At 36.1% G+C, this 14,151-nt stretch overlaps 1 protein-coding gene across 1 annotated transcript in view; it reads left to right on the top strand.

Annotated features, from left to right (window-relative positions):
* The window catches only part of LOC127632741 (host cell factor 1-like), a 40,262-nt gene extending 27,642 nt beyond the window's left edge, over positions 1-12,620 (top strand). The window contains exons 23-28 of the mRNA XM_052111488.1: positions 353-456; positions 539-676; positions 766-951; positions 4,078-4,375; positions 4,463-4,526; positions 8,942-12,620. Of these exons, the coding sequence (XP_051967448.1) occupies positions 353-456; positions 539-676; positions 766-951; positions 4,078-4,375; positions 4,463-4,526; positions 8,942-8,981 (830 nt within the window). The 3' untranslated portion in view covers positions 8,982-12,620. The remainder of the gene's footprint in view (positions 1-352; positions 457-538; positions 677-765; positions 952-4,077; positions 4,376-4,462; positions 4,527-8,941) is intronic.
* The last annotated feature ends 1,531 nt before the right edge of the window (positions 12,621-14,151 follow it).

Raw genomic sequence — 14,151 nt, 5'->3', positions numbered from 1 at the left:
TATATATTAATATAATAAACACTCAATTAATGAATCTTTATTTGTTTTCTCTTTATTTGGATTAATTATTCATGATCAAAACAGCTTTACATTGTGTTGCATGCAACACTTAAAACCAAAGGCTCAAAACAGAAACTAGAATTGAAAGATGTTTGCAAACAAAGTCTGATTGTATTTGCTCATTTTGAAGCATGTGCAAAATAGCCAATATACTGTACACATGTTTATATGTGATCGCATATAAAATAATTACATACTTGAGCTCAGAGGGTGTTTGTGAACAAAACTGTAATCCTACCACTCTCACATATACTGTATATATTTTGAGTTGCTCTGTTTATTTCCTTTGTAGCCTTGGCTCCATCCAGCACTTTAGCGCCGGCAGTAGTTGCCAGTCCAGCGAAATTGCAAGCAGCGGCAGCTCTCACTGAAGTGGCCAATGGAATCGAGGCTGCAGTAAGTAGCTTTTCTTTGGAATTCATCTAAAACTTGCACAGCAATGGGAAAGAATATTTATTATCGGTTGTTCTTTCCACAGAAACAAAATCCTCCCACAGTTACCTTGAAACCTCAAGTGAAGAAAGAAAACCAGTGGTTTGATGTTGGCATTGTGAAAGTTACCAACATGGTTGTAACACATTTCTACATGCCTGCAGATGACTCCGCTTATGTTGATGTAAGTTTGTACTTGGAACAATATTTTAAGACTCTGTTCCTTCACTTGCTTGTAAGTACACTGACAGAACTTATGTAACATTGTAACAGGATGATTCTGGCACAAGCCCTGACTACAGCCAGATGAAGAAGGTGGAGCTTCAGCCTGGGACGGCTTATAAGTTCAGAGTGGCGGGTATAAACACATGTGGTCGTGGTGCCTTTTCTGAAATATCTGCTTTCAAGACCTGCTTACCAGGCTTCCCAGGGGCACCGTGTGCCATAAAGATAAGCAAGGTATGTATGAGTGGGGTGTTTATACTTAATTTATTCTTGATCAGTGCTTGTGGCGCACAGAGTACATTAAGCCTTTTAAAAGTCTTTTGAAAAGAAATTTTTTTACCGTCAAATTACTTACTCCATCCGAACTTAAAGGGATGGTTCACATAAAATTACCCTATGTACATGCTTTTTAAGAAAACTGTTTATTCCATTTTCTTTGCAGAGAGCAGCATTCTGAAATGTCATGTAAACGAGAATGCCATTTAAGGGTTTTAGAGAAAGCGGTTTAACACACCTGCTAGAGAACGTGGATTATGTGCTCTTATAAACGCAGAAGTGCCATTCTTACAGGTTTTTTGAAGTGTGCGTATGCGTGCGGAACAGCCCAGATAACTAACTAATAAGATGTAGCCCTATATCATATTGGAAACAATTCAACATTTCTGGGAGAACAGTGGTAAAAGCACATACAGTATAACCTACACCAATAGAATTTAAGATATTGACCACTGTCCCTTAATCCTCGAGTGTTATGTAAGAGGTAAGCCCCACTATTGCAGTGCAATTTCGCAATGGAAAGTTAAGGATACAAACACCGCAACAACTCTGGAAATAAAACAAAGTAACAAAGAATAAAATGGCAATAGTATTCCTCAGATGCCATGTTTGTTATTACGTTGCTGTGGAGAAAGCTTGTAACTGACTGAGCTACATGTGTTGTATTTGGGAGTAAAGAGAAAGCAGATTTCTGCGCATATAAACACGTAAGCTGCTTTGGAGTCCTAAGCTGCTTTTTCGCAATGAGCGGCTTTCTGGTGTCCATGTAAACAAGCTCGATGTGAATTCAGTCATCATTTGCTCACCCTCATTTTTATCCAAACCTGTTTGACAACTTTTCTGTGAATCAAAAGCTGTTAGGCTGAATATTCAGTAATTTTGCCTAACATCTTCGTTTGCGGTCAACAGAAGAAACTGAAAGGGGTTTGAAGCAACTTGAAATGATGACGGAAGTTTTTTTTTATTATTATTCAAGGTTCCCACTTGTCCTGGAAAACCTGGAATTTTGCGACGCAGTTATCCAGTAATGGAAAAGTCATGGAAAAGTTTTAAAATACATAAATGTCCTGGAAAATATTTTAACACAGTGAGAAGCGGCACTCGTGAAACTTGATATGTGAAACAGAAGCAAGCCACAACAACGTAGCCATTATTTTTGCTGCTAATTCTGTACAATTATGCAGATCATTTGCTCTTTAATCATTAAAATAGCTTAAGTTGGTGCTTTTAACTTATTCTTTAAAAAAACTAACCCCGGAAAACATGTTTGTGGATCAGTGATTCTCAACCTTTTTCGCTTCTCATGAGTTTGCATCCCTGTGAGAGTTATAAACTTTAGACAATGATTATAGGTGGACCACTGATTTGTTTTTAAATTAATTCACATTTAGCGTTTGGTAGCATGGTGATTCAGCCTTAATACCTTGGGATACTAATTCATTTTTAATAATTAAGTGATTGGAGGCAGCTTATACCGTGGTCACCACATGTAGTATGCGGAAAACACGGTATCTATTCATAAAAATGGCATTAACAATAAAATGTATTGTTTGAATGTACAATTAATCAAATTAAAATTGTGATATGTCCTTGTGTGATAATTAAACTAAAGTCTCTGATTTAATTGAGTAAATAAATAATCTGCAAGGGATGTGTTCTTCAAAATGAACGTGTAGAGCAGTCCACTCATACACACTGAAAACATGATCATCACGTGCGATCTTGTGTGTGTTTGTGTAAGATGACAGACAGAGAGCACACTGAAGTGTGCAGCACATACAGACTATGCATTTATTTAACTGAATCGCAGCTTTACAGGGATTAATAATCACACTGGGCTATGGAGAAAACTACTTATCTGGAGTTGAGAACCCACCATCAAAAAAACAATAAAAACGCCAAAATAAAAGCTCTATTTAAATGGACACGCGTGTTTTTGCTTAAATATTACCCTTGTTGGGTGCATAAAATGTCCTGGATAATTGTGCCTTGAAAAGAGTGTGAACCCTGTTATTATTTTTTATTTATTTATTTTGCTGAACTGTGGTGGTGCTAGTGGTGCATAAATTACACTAAACCTTCAAGGCAAAGTTTAAATCAATAAGTATCCATCTATGGACACACAGGAAAAATCATCACTGGCTAGTAAATTTGTTTTTTACGTGCCAGAATTTTGACGACATGTAAGTGTGATGCAACTGAAAAAATATTAAGCAAACTGAGAAGGGAGCATCTTCACACACACACACACACACACACACACACACACACACACACACACACACACACACACACACACACACACACACACACACACACACACATATATATGACTTGATGCGATATACTATGCGAGATTGTACAATCACATCAATTATCATCAATCTATCAATTTATATGTCATGAAATTGCATTTTTAATATTGATGGAAGCCATTGTCACTGTTTGAAATTTCATACACATCTGTAACAAAATATATAATTAGGTTGGAACCTAATTATATAAAAATAGAATTGTACATATAACATTTGATTTAGTAAAAATTATAAAAATAATTTGTGCGACTATCAAAACTAAAAAAAATTTTTTAACAAACCCTTGCATAAATGCGACACCCACCTATTTGTTAAATGCTTTAACATTTACAGTGATTTCTGAATATTTCATAATGTATGATTGTGCTTTTACTATTTATTACACTTACTGTATTTGTTACATGTTTGTTTATATACACTTTTACGATTTATATTGTTATATATAACAAACCCTAAATTGGTTCTGTCTCTTTAAGCGAATAGCAATTCCTCAAGCAAGTGTTTACGGTTGAATGAGCACAGTGAGAGAAGTTGCACGGTGGTTTTTCCCTCATTCGTGCAATGCATGATTTGAATTAATGTTTCTTTTTATGTTTTTGATCACCAACGGACTGTAAATAACAGAAAGGGAAATTTTGTCATCTATGCAATTGTTTACTTGCAATGTAGAGGGCTGATCGGCTGCTTGTTCTGATTACTTGAGACACTGCTTTGGCAGCTTTCACACACTTAAATGCATCATCCCTTTTTGTTTTGTTTCTTCTCTCAGAGTCCAGATGGCGCACACCTTACATGGGAGCCTCCATCAGTGACATCTGGAAAGATTACAGAGTATTCAGTGTATTTGGCCATCCAGAGCAGCCAAACCACCGAGGCCAAAGCCTCTACCCCAGCTCAGCTCGCCTTCATGCGTGTTTACTGTGGGCCCAACCCCTCCTGCCTGGTCCAGTCCTCCAGTCTGTCCAATGCTCACATAGACTACACCACCAAACCCGCCATCATCTTCCGCATTGCAGCACGCAACGAGAAGGGTTACGGCCCAGCTACACAAGTGCGATGGCTGCAAGGTAGTGTGCCTCTTTTCTTTGGTTGGAGAAAAGGTTGTTGATTCTGGTAATGACATTTGTTTACAATGTTTTTCCCTTGCTTTATAGAGTCAAGCAAAGATGGCAGTTCTGCAAAGCCTGCCCCAAAAAGAGCAGTTTCTTCACCAGATATGTGAGTGTCCATGTCTCAACCATGTTTTCATGAAGACAATCACAAAAATGTTAGTCGTCACCTAGAAGATATGTTAAAAAATTGAGTGTTCTAAATTGAAGCAAGGGCATGCAAAGAAAAATTCAACTATATTGAAACGTGCTCCGTTAGCACATACATTGTGTCTCCAACTAAATATCTTGTGAATAATAATAAACCTAATTAAACCTCATCTGTTGTAGAGTTTGACTGATAGTGGATTTTGCCGAAATAAACAGAAGATTTGGAACATAATGTGGGACTCTTTAACTGTAAACAAGTCCAAAACACACAGTGCTTTTTTTTCTTCTATTATTATTATTATAATGACGAAGACTTGGCTCAGTTACCATGCTCTTTATGTGAGTATGTATAAAAATTATGCTTTTTATAGCTTATATATTTTTGTATATTTTGTGTGTGTGTGTGTGTATATGTATATATATATATATATATATATATATATATATATATATATATATATATATATATATACACACACACACACACATACACTCACCAGCCACTTTATTAGGCACACCTGAACATCTAGTTATTCATTCAATTGTCTAATCAGCCAATCATGTGGCTGCAGTGTAATGTATAAAATCATGCAGTTATGGGTAAGCAGCTTCAGTTAATGTTCACATTAACCATCATAATGGGGAATAAATGTAATCTCAGTGATTTAGACTGGAATGATTGTTGGTGCCAGATGGGCTGGTTTGAGTATTTCTGTAACTGCTGATCTCCTGGGATTTTCACACATAACAGTCTCTAGAGAATGGTGCGAAAAACATCCAGCGAGCGGCAGATCTGTGGACAAAAACACCTTGTTGATGAGTGAGGTCAACGGAGAATTGTAGAAGGGCTACGTTAACTTGGATAACCCCTCTCTACAATTGTAGTGAGCAGAATAGCATCTCAGAATGCACAACATGTCAAACCTTGAGGCAGATGTGCTACAACGGCAGAAGACCACATTGGGTTCCCCTCAAGTGTTATTTCGTTAACAAAAACTATGACGAAAAATGTTTGTCGACTACCGTTTTCCATGACTAACACGAGACTATGACAAGACTGCACAGACGTCATTAAACACTAACTGCGGGGGAGCCCCCAGTTGCGCCTACAGTAACCACCCCTGGAGTTGCGAGTTCGAATCCAGGTTGCTGAGTGAATCAAGCCAGTTCTCCCAAGCAAACACATTGGCCCGGCTGCTAAGGAGGGTACCTTAGTCACATGGGGTTGGCTCCTTGTTGTTCACATAGAAGAAGGGGTAACCTTCTTCTTTTTGCAATAATGTGGTTCGCTCTCGTTGGGGTGCGTGGTGAGTTGTGCGTGGATGCCGTGGAGAATAGATTCATCCTCCGCCACCTGGATTGAGGCGAGTCATTATGCCACCATGAGCACATTGGTAATTGGGCATTCCAAATTGGTGGAGGAAAATAAATAAAAAATGTAAACATTAACTGTGACTATCAACATGCAATATTGTTGATGAAAAAAGACTAAACTAAAATGTAGTTTAAAAAAAATTTAATCTTTACCAAAATCTCTTTATTTTCATTGAAAAAAAGAGACTATATTAATCAGTTTTTTTTCTTTCTAAATTACAATCCAAATATCCTGTTCATTGTATGGCATGAGCAGCAGTTTCCTGCTCATGCCATACAATGGCTCATGGCTCATGGCATATCAGGACTAAGCAAACACAGTGAGGTGTACCATTCAAGTAGTTTACAGAAAGCTAACGTTCATTAAATAACAACAGCTACAGTTGGACTTGGGAGAAAGAGAAGATGATATTAAGGCTAACCACAAAGAAATTGATGTAGGTTAACATCTTGGTGGTAATGCGAGGTTGTTTTTGTGACAACTATATTAGACAACTTGTCAATGAACTATAAACAATTAATGAACATGCACCTGTTTACTTATGGTAGGCAATTAAGGTCATAGTTATAAAAACTTAGGACACTAAAGAGACCTTTATACTGACTCTGAAAAACACCACAAGAATGATTCCCAGGGTCCCTGCTCATCTGCGTGAACGTGCCTTTGGCATGCTGCGTGGAGGCATGAGGACTGCAGATGTGGCCAGGGCAATACATTGCAACGTCCGTACTGTGAGATGCTTAAGACAGCGCTACAGGGAGACAGAAAGGACAGCTGATCGTCCTCACATTGGCAGACCACATGCAACAACACCTGCACAGGATCGGCCCATCCGAATATCACACCTGCAGGACAGGTACAGGATGGCAGCAACAACTGCCCGAGTTACACCAGGAACGCACAATTCCTCCATCAGTGCTCAGACCGTCTGCAATAGGCTGAGAGAGGTTGGACTGAGGGCTTGTAGGCCTGTTGTAACTGGCATTGATAGAAAGGTGTCAGGACACACCGTGCATCGCAGCTTGCTGCGTATGGGGCTGCGTAGTCTCAGACCGGTCAGAGTGCCCGTGTTCAACGGACATGTGAGCATCAGAACTCGCATTCTATAAATCAACTTTAAAAACTATCAGCCGATTAATCAGTTATCGGCCTATTCCACCACCTTTAGTTATCGGCAGAAATGCACTATCGGTCAACCTCATATAAAAACAAATATATATATATATATATATATATGAGTTTTAACTAGGAATAAGCTTTATTATTCACAAGATATGAAGTTAGAGATACAATGTATGTGTTGAAGGGGCATTTTTCTATGTAATCACTTTTTTGCGTGCCATTTACTTCAATTTAAACCACTTGATTTATCTAATCCAGTGTTTCCCAAACTGGGGTAAGCGTACCCCTGGGGGTACGTGAATACAATTCTGAGATTTACCATTCTTTCAATTTCATCACAATCTAAATTAACTTTCAAAAACAGTTCATGTATTTCTCACTGGAAAGCAATATTTTATTTGCCCTATAGTGTAGAAATACCAAAATGGTTGTCATAATGGTCAGAAAAATACACAATGAAATAACATTTTGCAGGTTGACTGCTGACAATCTTTTGCCGTTAAAAAAATGCATCGTGCGTCACACAAGTATTTTTTTTCGCTTGCCCAGCCCAGTGCTAGGTGACGTAGCTTAGTGATCGCAAGTAACATACTTAATTGATTTACCATACTCGCACATGTCAGTCGCCCACAATTAGTTTTTTTTTTTTTTTAGCAGTTTAAAACATAATTGGTATTTTAAGGTTAGATGCATAGGGAGTTTTGATTCTGATGGTATAAGTTCAAAATATTTGATGACCGATGTCAGACATTCAGCGCCACCAAATAATTTTCCACATTCACACGCAGTAAATTTTACTCACATTTGCTGTAGACCTGATTTTACATCGTTACATTATGTTTTTCCAGCAAATGATCTCAACCTTGCTAACAGTGTTAAATATGACATATATAAAAAAGCACCTTGAGCTGACGGTGCAATTGCACAGATACTTTGGCTCAGCGCTTGAATTCGCCCCGGCAAAGCCGTACCTGCAATGATGCGCACATTCCAGGCACAGAACCGAACACGATTCTTGCATACTAAAATGCGATGAGGGGGGAGTTTTCAAGTTATGCAGTTATAGCATATCTAGCATTCCCATCTCAATCGGTAAGCCATTTTTTCAGTATGTATATGATTAATATAACATGTACAAATATCACATGTTTAATATAAGGGATTTGTTTTACAAAGATAATTGTGTTAAACAGACATTTTCAAATGACCTTGTGTGAATTTTATCTATGCATTAGAGAGGAGTTACGCAACAGGATGTTGAGTGTTTGAAGGGGGTACGCCACTGGGAACCACTGATCTAATCAAACAAACAAAATATGTGTTTAAGTGAGGATTACAAATATGGATGAATATTGTCAATGATGAAAGCTTTAGAGAAGCTACTTTCCAAAAAACTACTATCGGCAATGACTAATCTGTAAAACGAATATATCGGTCTACCTCAAATCTGGAGATATATAGATAATATATAGCTCATCTGGTGAATAAACAGGCTACAAAAAAAAAAAAAGCTTAATTTGGTAAATAGCCTACTTGACTATTGAGCACTGTAACGGGGCTAAGTCTCTGTCATTTCAAAATAAGAGTCCACTGCATAAGCTTTTTTTAAGGTTATTGTTGGAATTTTGGTTCAGCAATAAACTGCATCAAGGATTTTTTTTTTTTTCATTTTGAACTCTTGTTGCATCTGTCATAGTAAGGAAAGTGTAAGAACATTTAACACATTTTATATTCTTATATATACAATTTTAAAAAACTGATCAGCCTATTCATTTTGTGCAGTCCATGCCAGCTGGAGTGCATCCTGTCATTAAAGCAACATTTTAAATTCAACTTTACACTCATTTTTAATATAATTTTATTGCATTGTTTTATAGGAAAGGGATTGGTCTAAAGAAAGCAAGAATGGACCAGTGATGCCCTCTCTCCATTCGTCCTCCAAATGCAGGATGACCTATCCCATCTCTTAGCGCTCCATCCGAAATTCAAGACAACTTTAACTGTAACTAGAGCATCCATTAAAACAGCCCTAAACCAGAAAGGAAATTGGGTTCAAAACAATTATTTTTTTTTTCCAGGAAAAGCTTTTCTCTTTTAATAGAATCAATGGAGAAAAGCACGTTATGTAGTTTAATATTTTTCCACCCAACTTATTTGGACTGGGAAAAAAATAAAAATAAAAAAGTAGCTTTTTCCATTGTAGAGTCTTCCACTCAGCTTTCCCCATTTCTTTCAACACATGTATTTTCAAAGATCAGATATAAGATATTTGTTAGATGTTTGTTCAGCTTTCAGCATTCAAATGAAGTTACTCTTTTTCCTGTGATGGACTTCAGGGTGATGTTTTAGAGAGGGAGTCATGATGTCTTTCTCATGGTGGGGGGGAGAAAATGGAATTGGGAAAACAAACCAAGCACTTGTCCTCAGACAAGAGGGATATTTTCACTTGAGGAAAGTAGATAGTTTAGTTGATGTAAGATCTGCACAAGGATTCTTTTTGGACTGCAGCCTCCTGCTCAAATCTTCACTGTGCACTGTGAGGCAAAACTGCAGATAAAGAAATGGTCAAGGATGTTCATTATGGGCCGGACAGAGACTTTGATAGAACTGAGATTTGCCATACAAACAAAAAAGAAAAACTCAAGAAAAAAAACATTTGAAAACTTGACACAAATTTAGCGTGCGATGACGGAGAAGATTTTTGTGTAGTTTATTTTTGTATTTTTTAAAGCTTTTCTCCAATGTGTATGTGTATGCGCGTGTGTGGGTTTTTTTTCTTTTTAACTCACTACTATTATTTTCTTTATTTTTAAAAGTTCTCGTTCATCCCCATTGGTTTTCAAGGATTTGTGGTAAGAAAGGCTTTTGGGGGGGTCGTGCTATCTTCAAATAGTCTGTTAGACTCTTGCACAGGAGGAATTGTATTTGTGCTAAAGCCGAGTGATAATATGATGGTTGAAAGGATGTTAACTGATTTAAACATCTGAAGAGCTTTTACTTTGTTTACTGCATATTTCTATGCTTGTTTTGGCTGTTTGTGTATGCCAAACCTAGAGATGTAAAAATCTCAAAGCATCGTTTAAATTTTTAATTTTCCCTCACCAAACTGCCATGGCTTACCTTTATTTCCTTCCTCTTTTCCTTTTTAACTTTCACTTTTTCCACCACATGTTTGTAGAATGTTCTCTGCCCTAGTTAGTGAAGAACGTTTGTGAAGATAAAATTAATTTCTACCTTGTTTTTCTTTGATTATCTGAGGGGTATGCAAAGTAAATGTTAAATGTATACCTGTTTGTCTCCATGTTGGGGGTTGATGGAGGTTCTCATTCTTGGTTGAAGCCGAGTTTAACTGTAATATAGTTCATTCATACCGCAAGAGGTAACAATGACATCTTGGCCTTTTATATATTTACCTGTAACAAAACATTTTTACATGTTGGTCATCTCCCGATTGCCTTTTTTGTCTTGACTTATAAAAGAAACAGAAATATATATACTGTCTCCCTGATTAATTTTGACCGATTATTGTAGTTTGACGTTTCATGCAGCAAGTCAGAAGATTTTGTTCTACCCCTTAGTGTCTTTCACATTATTGTATTGTGAATTTGAGTTGCTACATTTGACCAAACGCCTCTTCAGAAAGCTGATTAGATATGACGGACTGCTCATTTGCATTAAAATTGAGATATTTCTGTTGAAATAAAGGAATGATAACCCAGTGTAGTATTCATATGAAGTAGTTCATGAATTTGTATTTTTATATACAGGTCAGTCCTTTACACATGCATTAAGGCACTAAGAGAAAGAAGTCACCGTAGTGAGGAGTTTGTTTTACATTGTCAATCGTGCCTCAACAGTTTTCATTTGATGTCTTCATTGTTTCTCTATAATCTGGATGTTGTCTCAATTTTCTGCAGAATGACTTTTGAACTGTTGGAAGTGTGGCATAAAGTAGTCATGGAAAACTTAAACTTAATAAAATCTTAAGTCAGAAATTTTAAGTGATCGTACAATATTCTAGTTATGCCTAGCACAACATTTCATCAGCTGCAAACTGCTTTGTTAGTAAATCTCTATGAAAAGATGTGGGAGCCCTGTCTCTTATTATCTGCCCTGGTGTAATAAAAATGAGTCCAGTTTTAAAGGCATTGTTCACTCCAAAATGAAAATTATCTGCTAATTTATTTACCATCATATCAACTCCGATGTGTATGACTTCTGCTGAACACAAATTAAGTTTTGTTTGAAGAATATCTCTGCTCTGTTGGTCCTTACAATGTAAGTGAATGGTGTCCAGAAGGAATGACCAGGGACATTAAATGACCAGGCAGCTTAAAAGTAATGCAGATGACTGCAGTGTTTAAATCTGTGTCTTCTGAAGTGAAAGGATAGGTGTGGCTGGGGAAACATCAATATTTAAGTGCTTCATAGTTAATTGACCTTCAAAGTTCTGGTCACCATTTACTTGCATTGTGAGGACCAACAGAGCTGAAATATTCTTTAAATTGTATTTGTTTTTGTTCAGCAGAAGAAAGTCATACACATCAATGATGGCATAAGAGTGAGTAAATGATGAGAGGATTTTCATTTTTGGTTGAACTGTCCCTTTAACATGATTTTTAGTGTGAACAAATCACGTACTAGCCTTTTCTGACTAAAGTTATACACAATATTACAACTTTGTTGCCATGACAACATAATGCCTGTAAAATGGCGGTTTAAGCAACATTACAGCTCAAGTATTACACAAGTTTTAACAGAATAATTAATGTAAATGCTTTTATAAAATCATTAGCTTCACATTTTTTCCTTTAAACCCTCCAAAAATTGGCCCCATTAATTTCAATTGTAAGTGCCTAGTTGTAACTTAGATTTTTGCCTTTTTTAAGAAAAGGAGGGACGAGTCGAAATATTTTTTTTGTGGTAATCAATATGCCACAATTGCAGCAACTGAGCTGAACTTATTAAACCAGGAATATTCCTCTCGATATCCCCCCTATTATCGTACACTTTCACTTTTTTTATAAATTGAAGTAACACCCCCATTTGGTTAACATGACTTGAATTTATCTCTCCTGAAGAATCGCTGACCTTTTATCAATGGTGTTTTTTTTTTTTGTTGTTTTTTTTAAAAGGAAATCTTCCCTGATGGTGGTATGGTATAAATTAGTGTGATGATGGTCAACAAACCAGGTGATGAATGAAGATTTTCCCACTCAATTTACACAAAAAATATTGGGAAAACAGTTTTATTGACCAAAGAGTGTTAACTAATGGCTTGTGCTTAAATGCCTGAAACTAGTTTTGTAGATGGTTGTAAATTGTGACTAATGTATTTCAAGCCCATACAAATTTGAAACTGATTTTATTGTTATTATTTTATTTTTATGAATGAGTTGGACTAGAAAGTGAAGGAAAAGCAGCCAATAAGTGCCAAGCTGTAATCAAGGCAAAATGTTGCTACTTTAAGAATCAAAATATAAGCTAGTTTTCTTATATATATATGTATGGTCACTTCATAATTCCTAAACTTCCATTTGTGTTGTTTTATAGTTTCGATCACTTTACAATTGTCATAATAAGGAATAATAAAAATGAGTAGGTGTGGCCAAAATTATTTACCAGAGTATCTACAGTTCACCAATCTACTGGAGTAACAGAACCAGATGCCTCAGCAATTTTGCCATTCTCTTTAGAAACAAAAGCAGGTCTTTACCATCAGAAAGTGACCTTGCTTTTAGTTTTTTCTTTACTACCTCATTTACCATCTATATGTCTTTGTTTAGAATTACACATACTGTAAATGTCTGTGAATGAAACACTTGTGGGTCACTGTAACCTGTAGCACATCAGAACAATATTAATCTTATTGCTCATTTTTGCAAAAGTGTTAGTCATGGACAGTAATGGGAAATTATCAAAGCAACTGTCGTTCATATTGCCTTTTTAAGTTTAAACCCATGTGGGCCTACATGTGCAGTTGTGCACACTCATACATTGTTGTAATTGTAGATTTGGCATTTACAGGCTTTTTATATGAGATGATGATAACCACTATCTAAGGCAGAGTTCCCGAGAAGAATCGTGTGTGGTGTGCTCCACTCAGTCATGATAACAACCAAAAGCTGTCTTCAATGAAAGGGGGTCAAAATTTTATAACTTAAATTTTGTTATGCATTGCTCTATTCAATCTGATGGAATTTGTTATGAATTTTTTAAAATTATGATTATTTTTTATGGATTTGTAAGATTCCACTTCTAATAAATGCATGTTCATTAAGAACATGTTGGTTGTGTAGTTTAAAACATTTTAATTCAATAGCTAAATCAAAGTAAAATATCTTTAAAAAAATCAGAGAGAGAGGGAAAAATATCTTTTTTGGACCATAAAATAAATTAATTTATTAAATCGTGTTTTAACGATTTAATAAATTGGATAGGCGGCTATCTAAAATTTGATGCATGTATTGTATTGATTTGCAATTCTGTTTGTTGATTGGCTGGTCTAAAAGTCATACAATCTTACGATTTCCCTATCAAGGATGTACCATCCATTACTGATGCTTATAAGAAGCACTCATGCAGCGTATTGTTGCTGATGCTGATACTCAGACAAAATCAGACTCCCCTATATTTCGCATAAAAATTTTGTACGCTAAAAAGTTTATTTTTGCCTTTTTTTTTCATAAAATTAAATCCATCAAATTGAATTATGTAATGTTTAACAACTATATTTTAATTTAATTTAATTTCAAATTTGTGTATATGTGTGTGTGTGTGTGTGTGTGTATATATATAATTTATATACAAACACACACACACACAAACACAGTGGTGGCCAAAAATATTGTCCCTTTTGCTAAATATGAGCAAAGAAGGCTGAAAAAAAACAAACCTGCATTGTGAATCCTTTTGGTCTTTCAGTCAAAATGTTCTCCAAAAAATGTTGGCCACAATTATTGGCAGCCCTAGAAATTCTTATGAGTAAAATATATCTGAAGTATATTATATAAGTATATACATATTTTAAATTTTTTTGTGCACCTGGGTGACTAGGAACATGAAATTGCTCAGCCATGACTTCCTG

The sequence above is a fragment of the Xyrauchen texanus genome, chromosome 39, assembly GCF_025860055.1.
Source record: "Xyrauchen texanus isolate HMW12.3.18 chromosome 39, RBS_HiC_50CHRs, whole genome shotgun sequence".
In the NCBI taxonomy this organism is placed as follows: domain Eukaryota; kingdom Metazoa; phylum Chordata; class Actinopteri; order Cypriniformes; family Catostomidae; genus Xyrauchen; species Xyrauchen texanus.
Note: the sequence above shows the minus strand (reverse complement) of the source record. Positions and strands in the feature narration are given on the sequence as shown.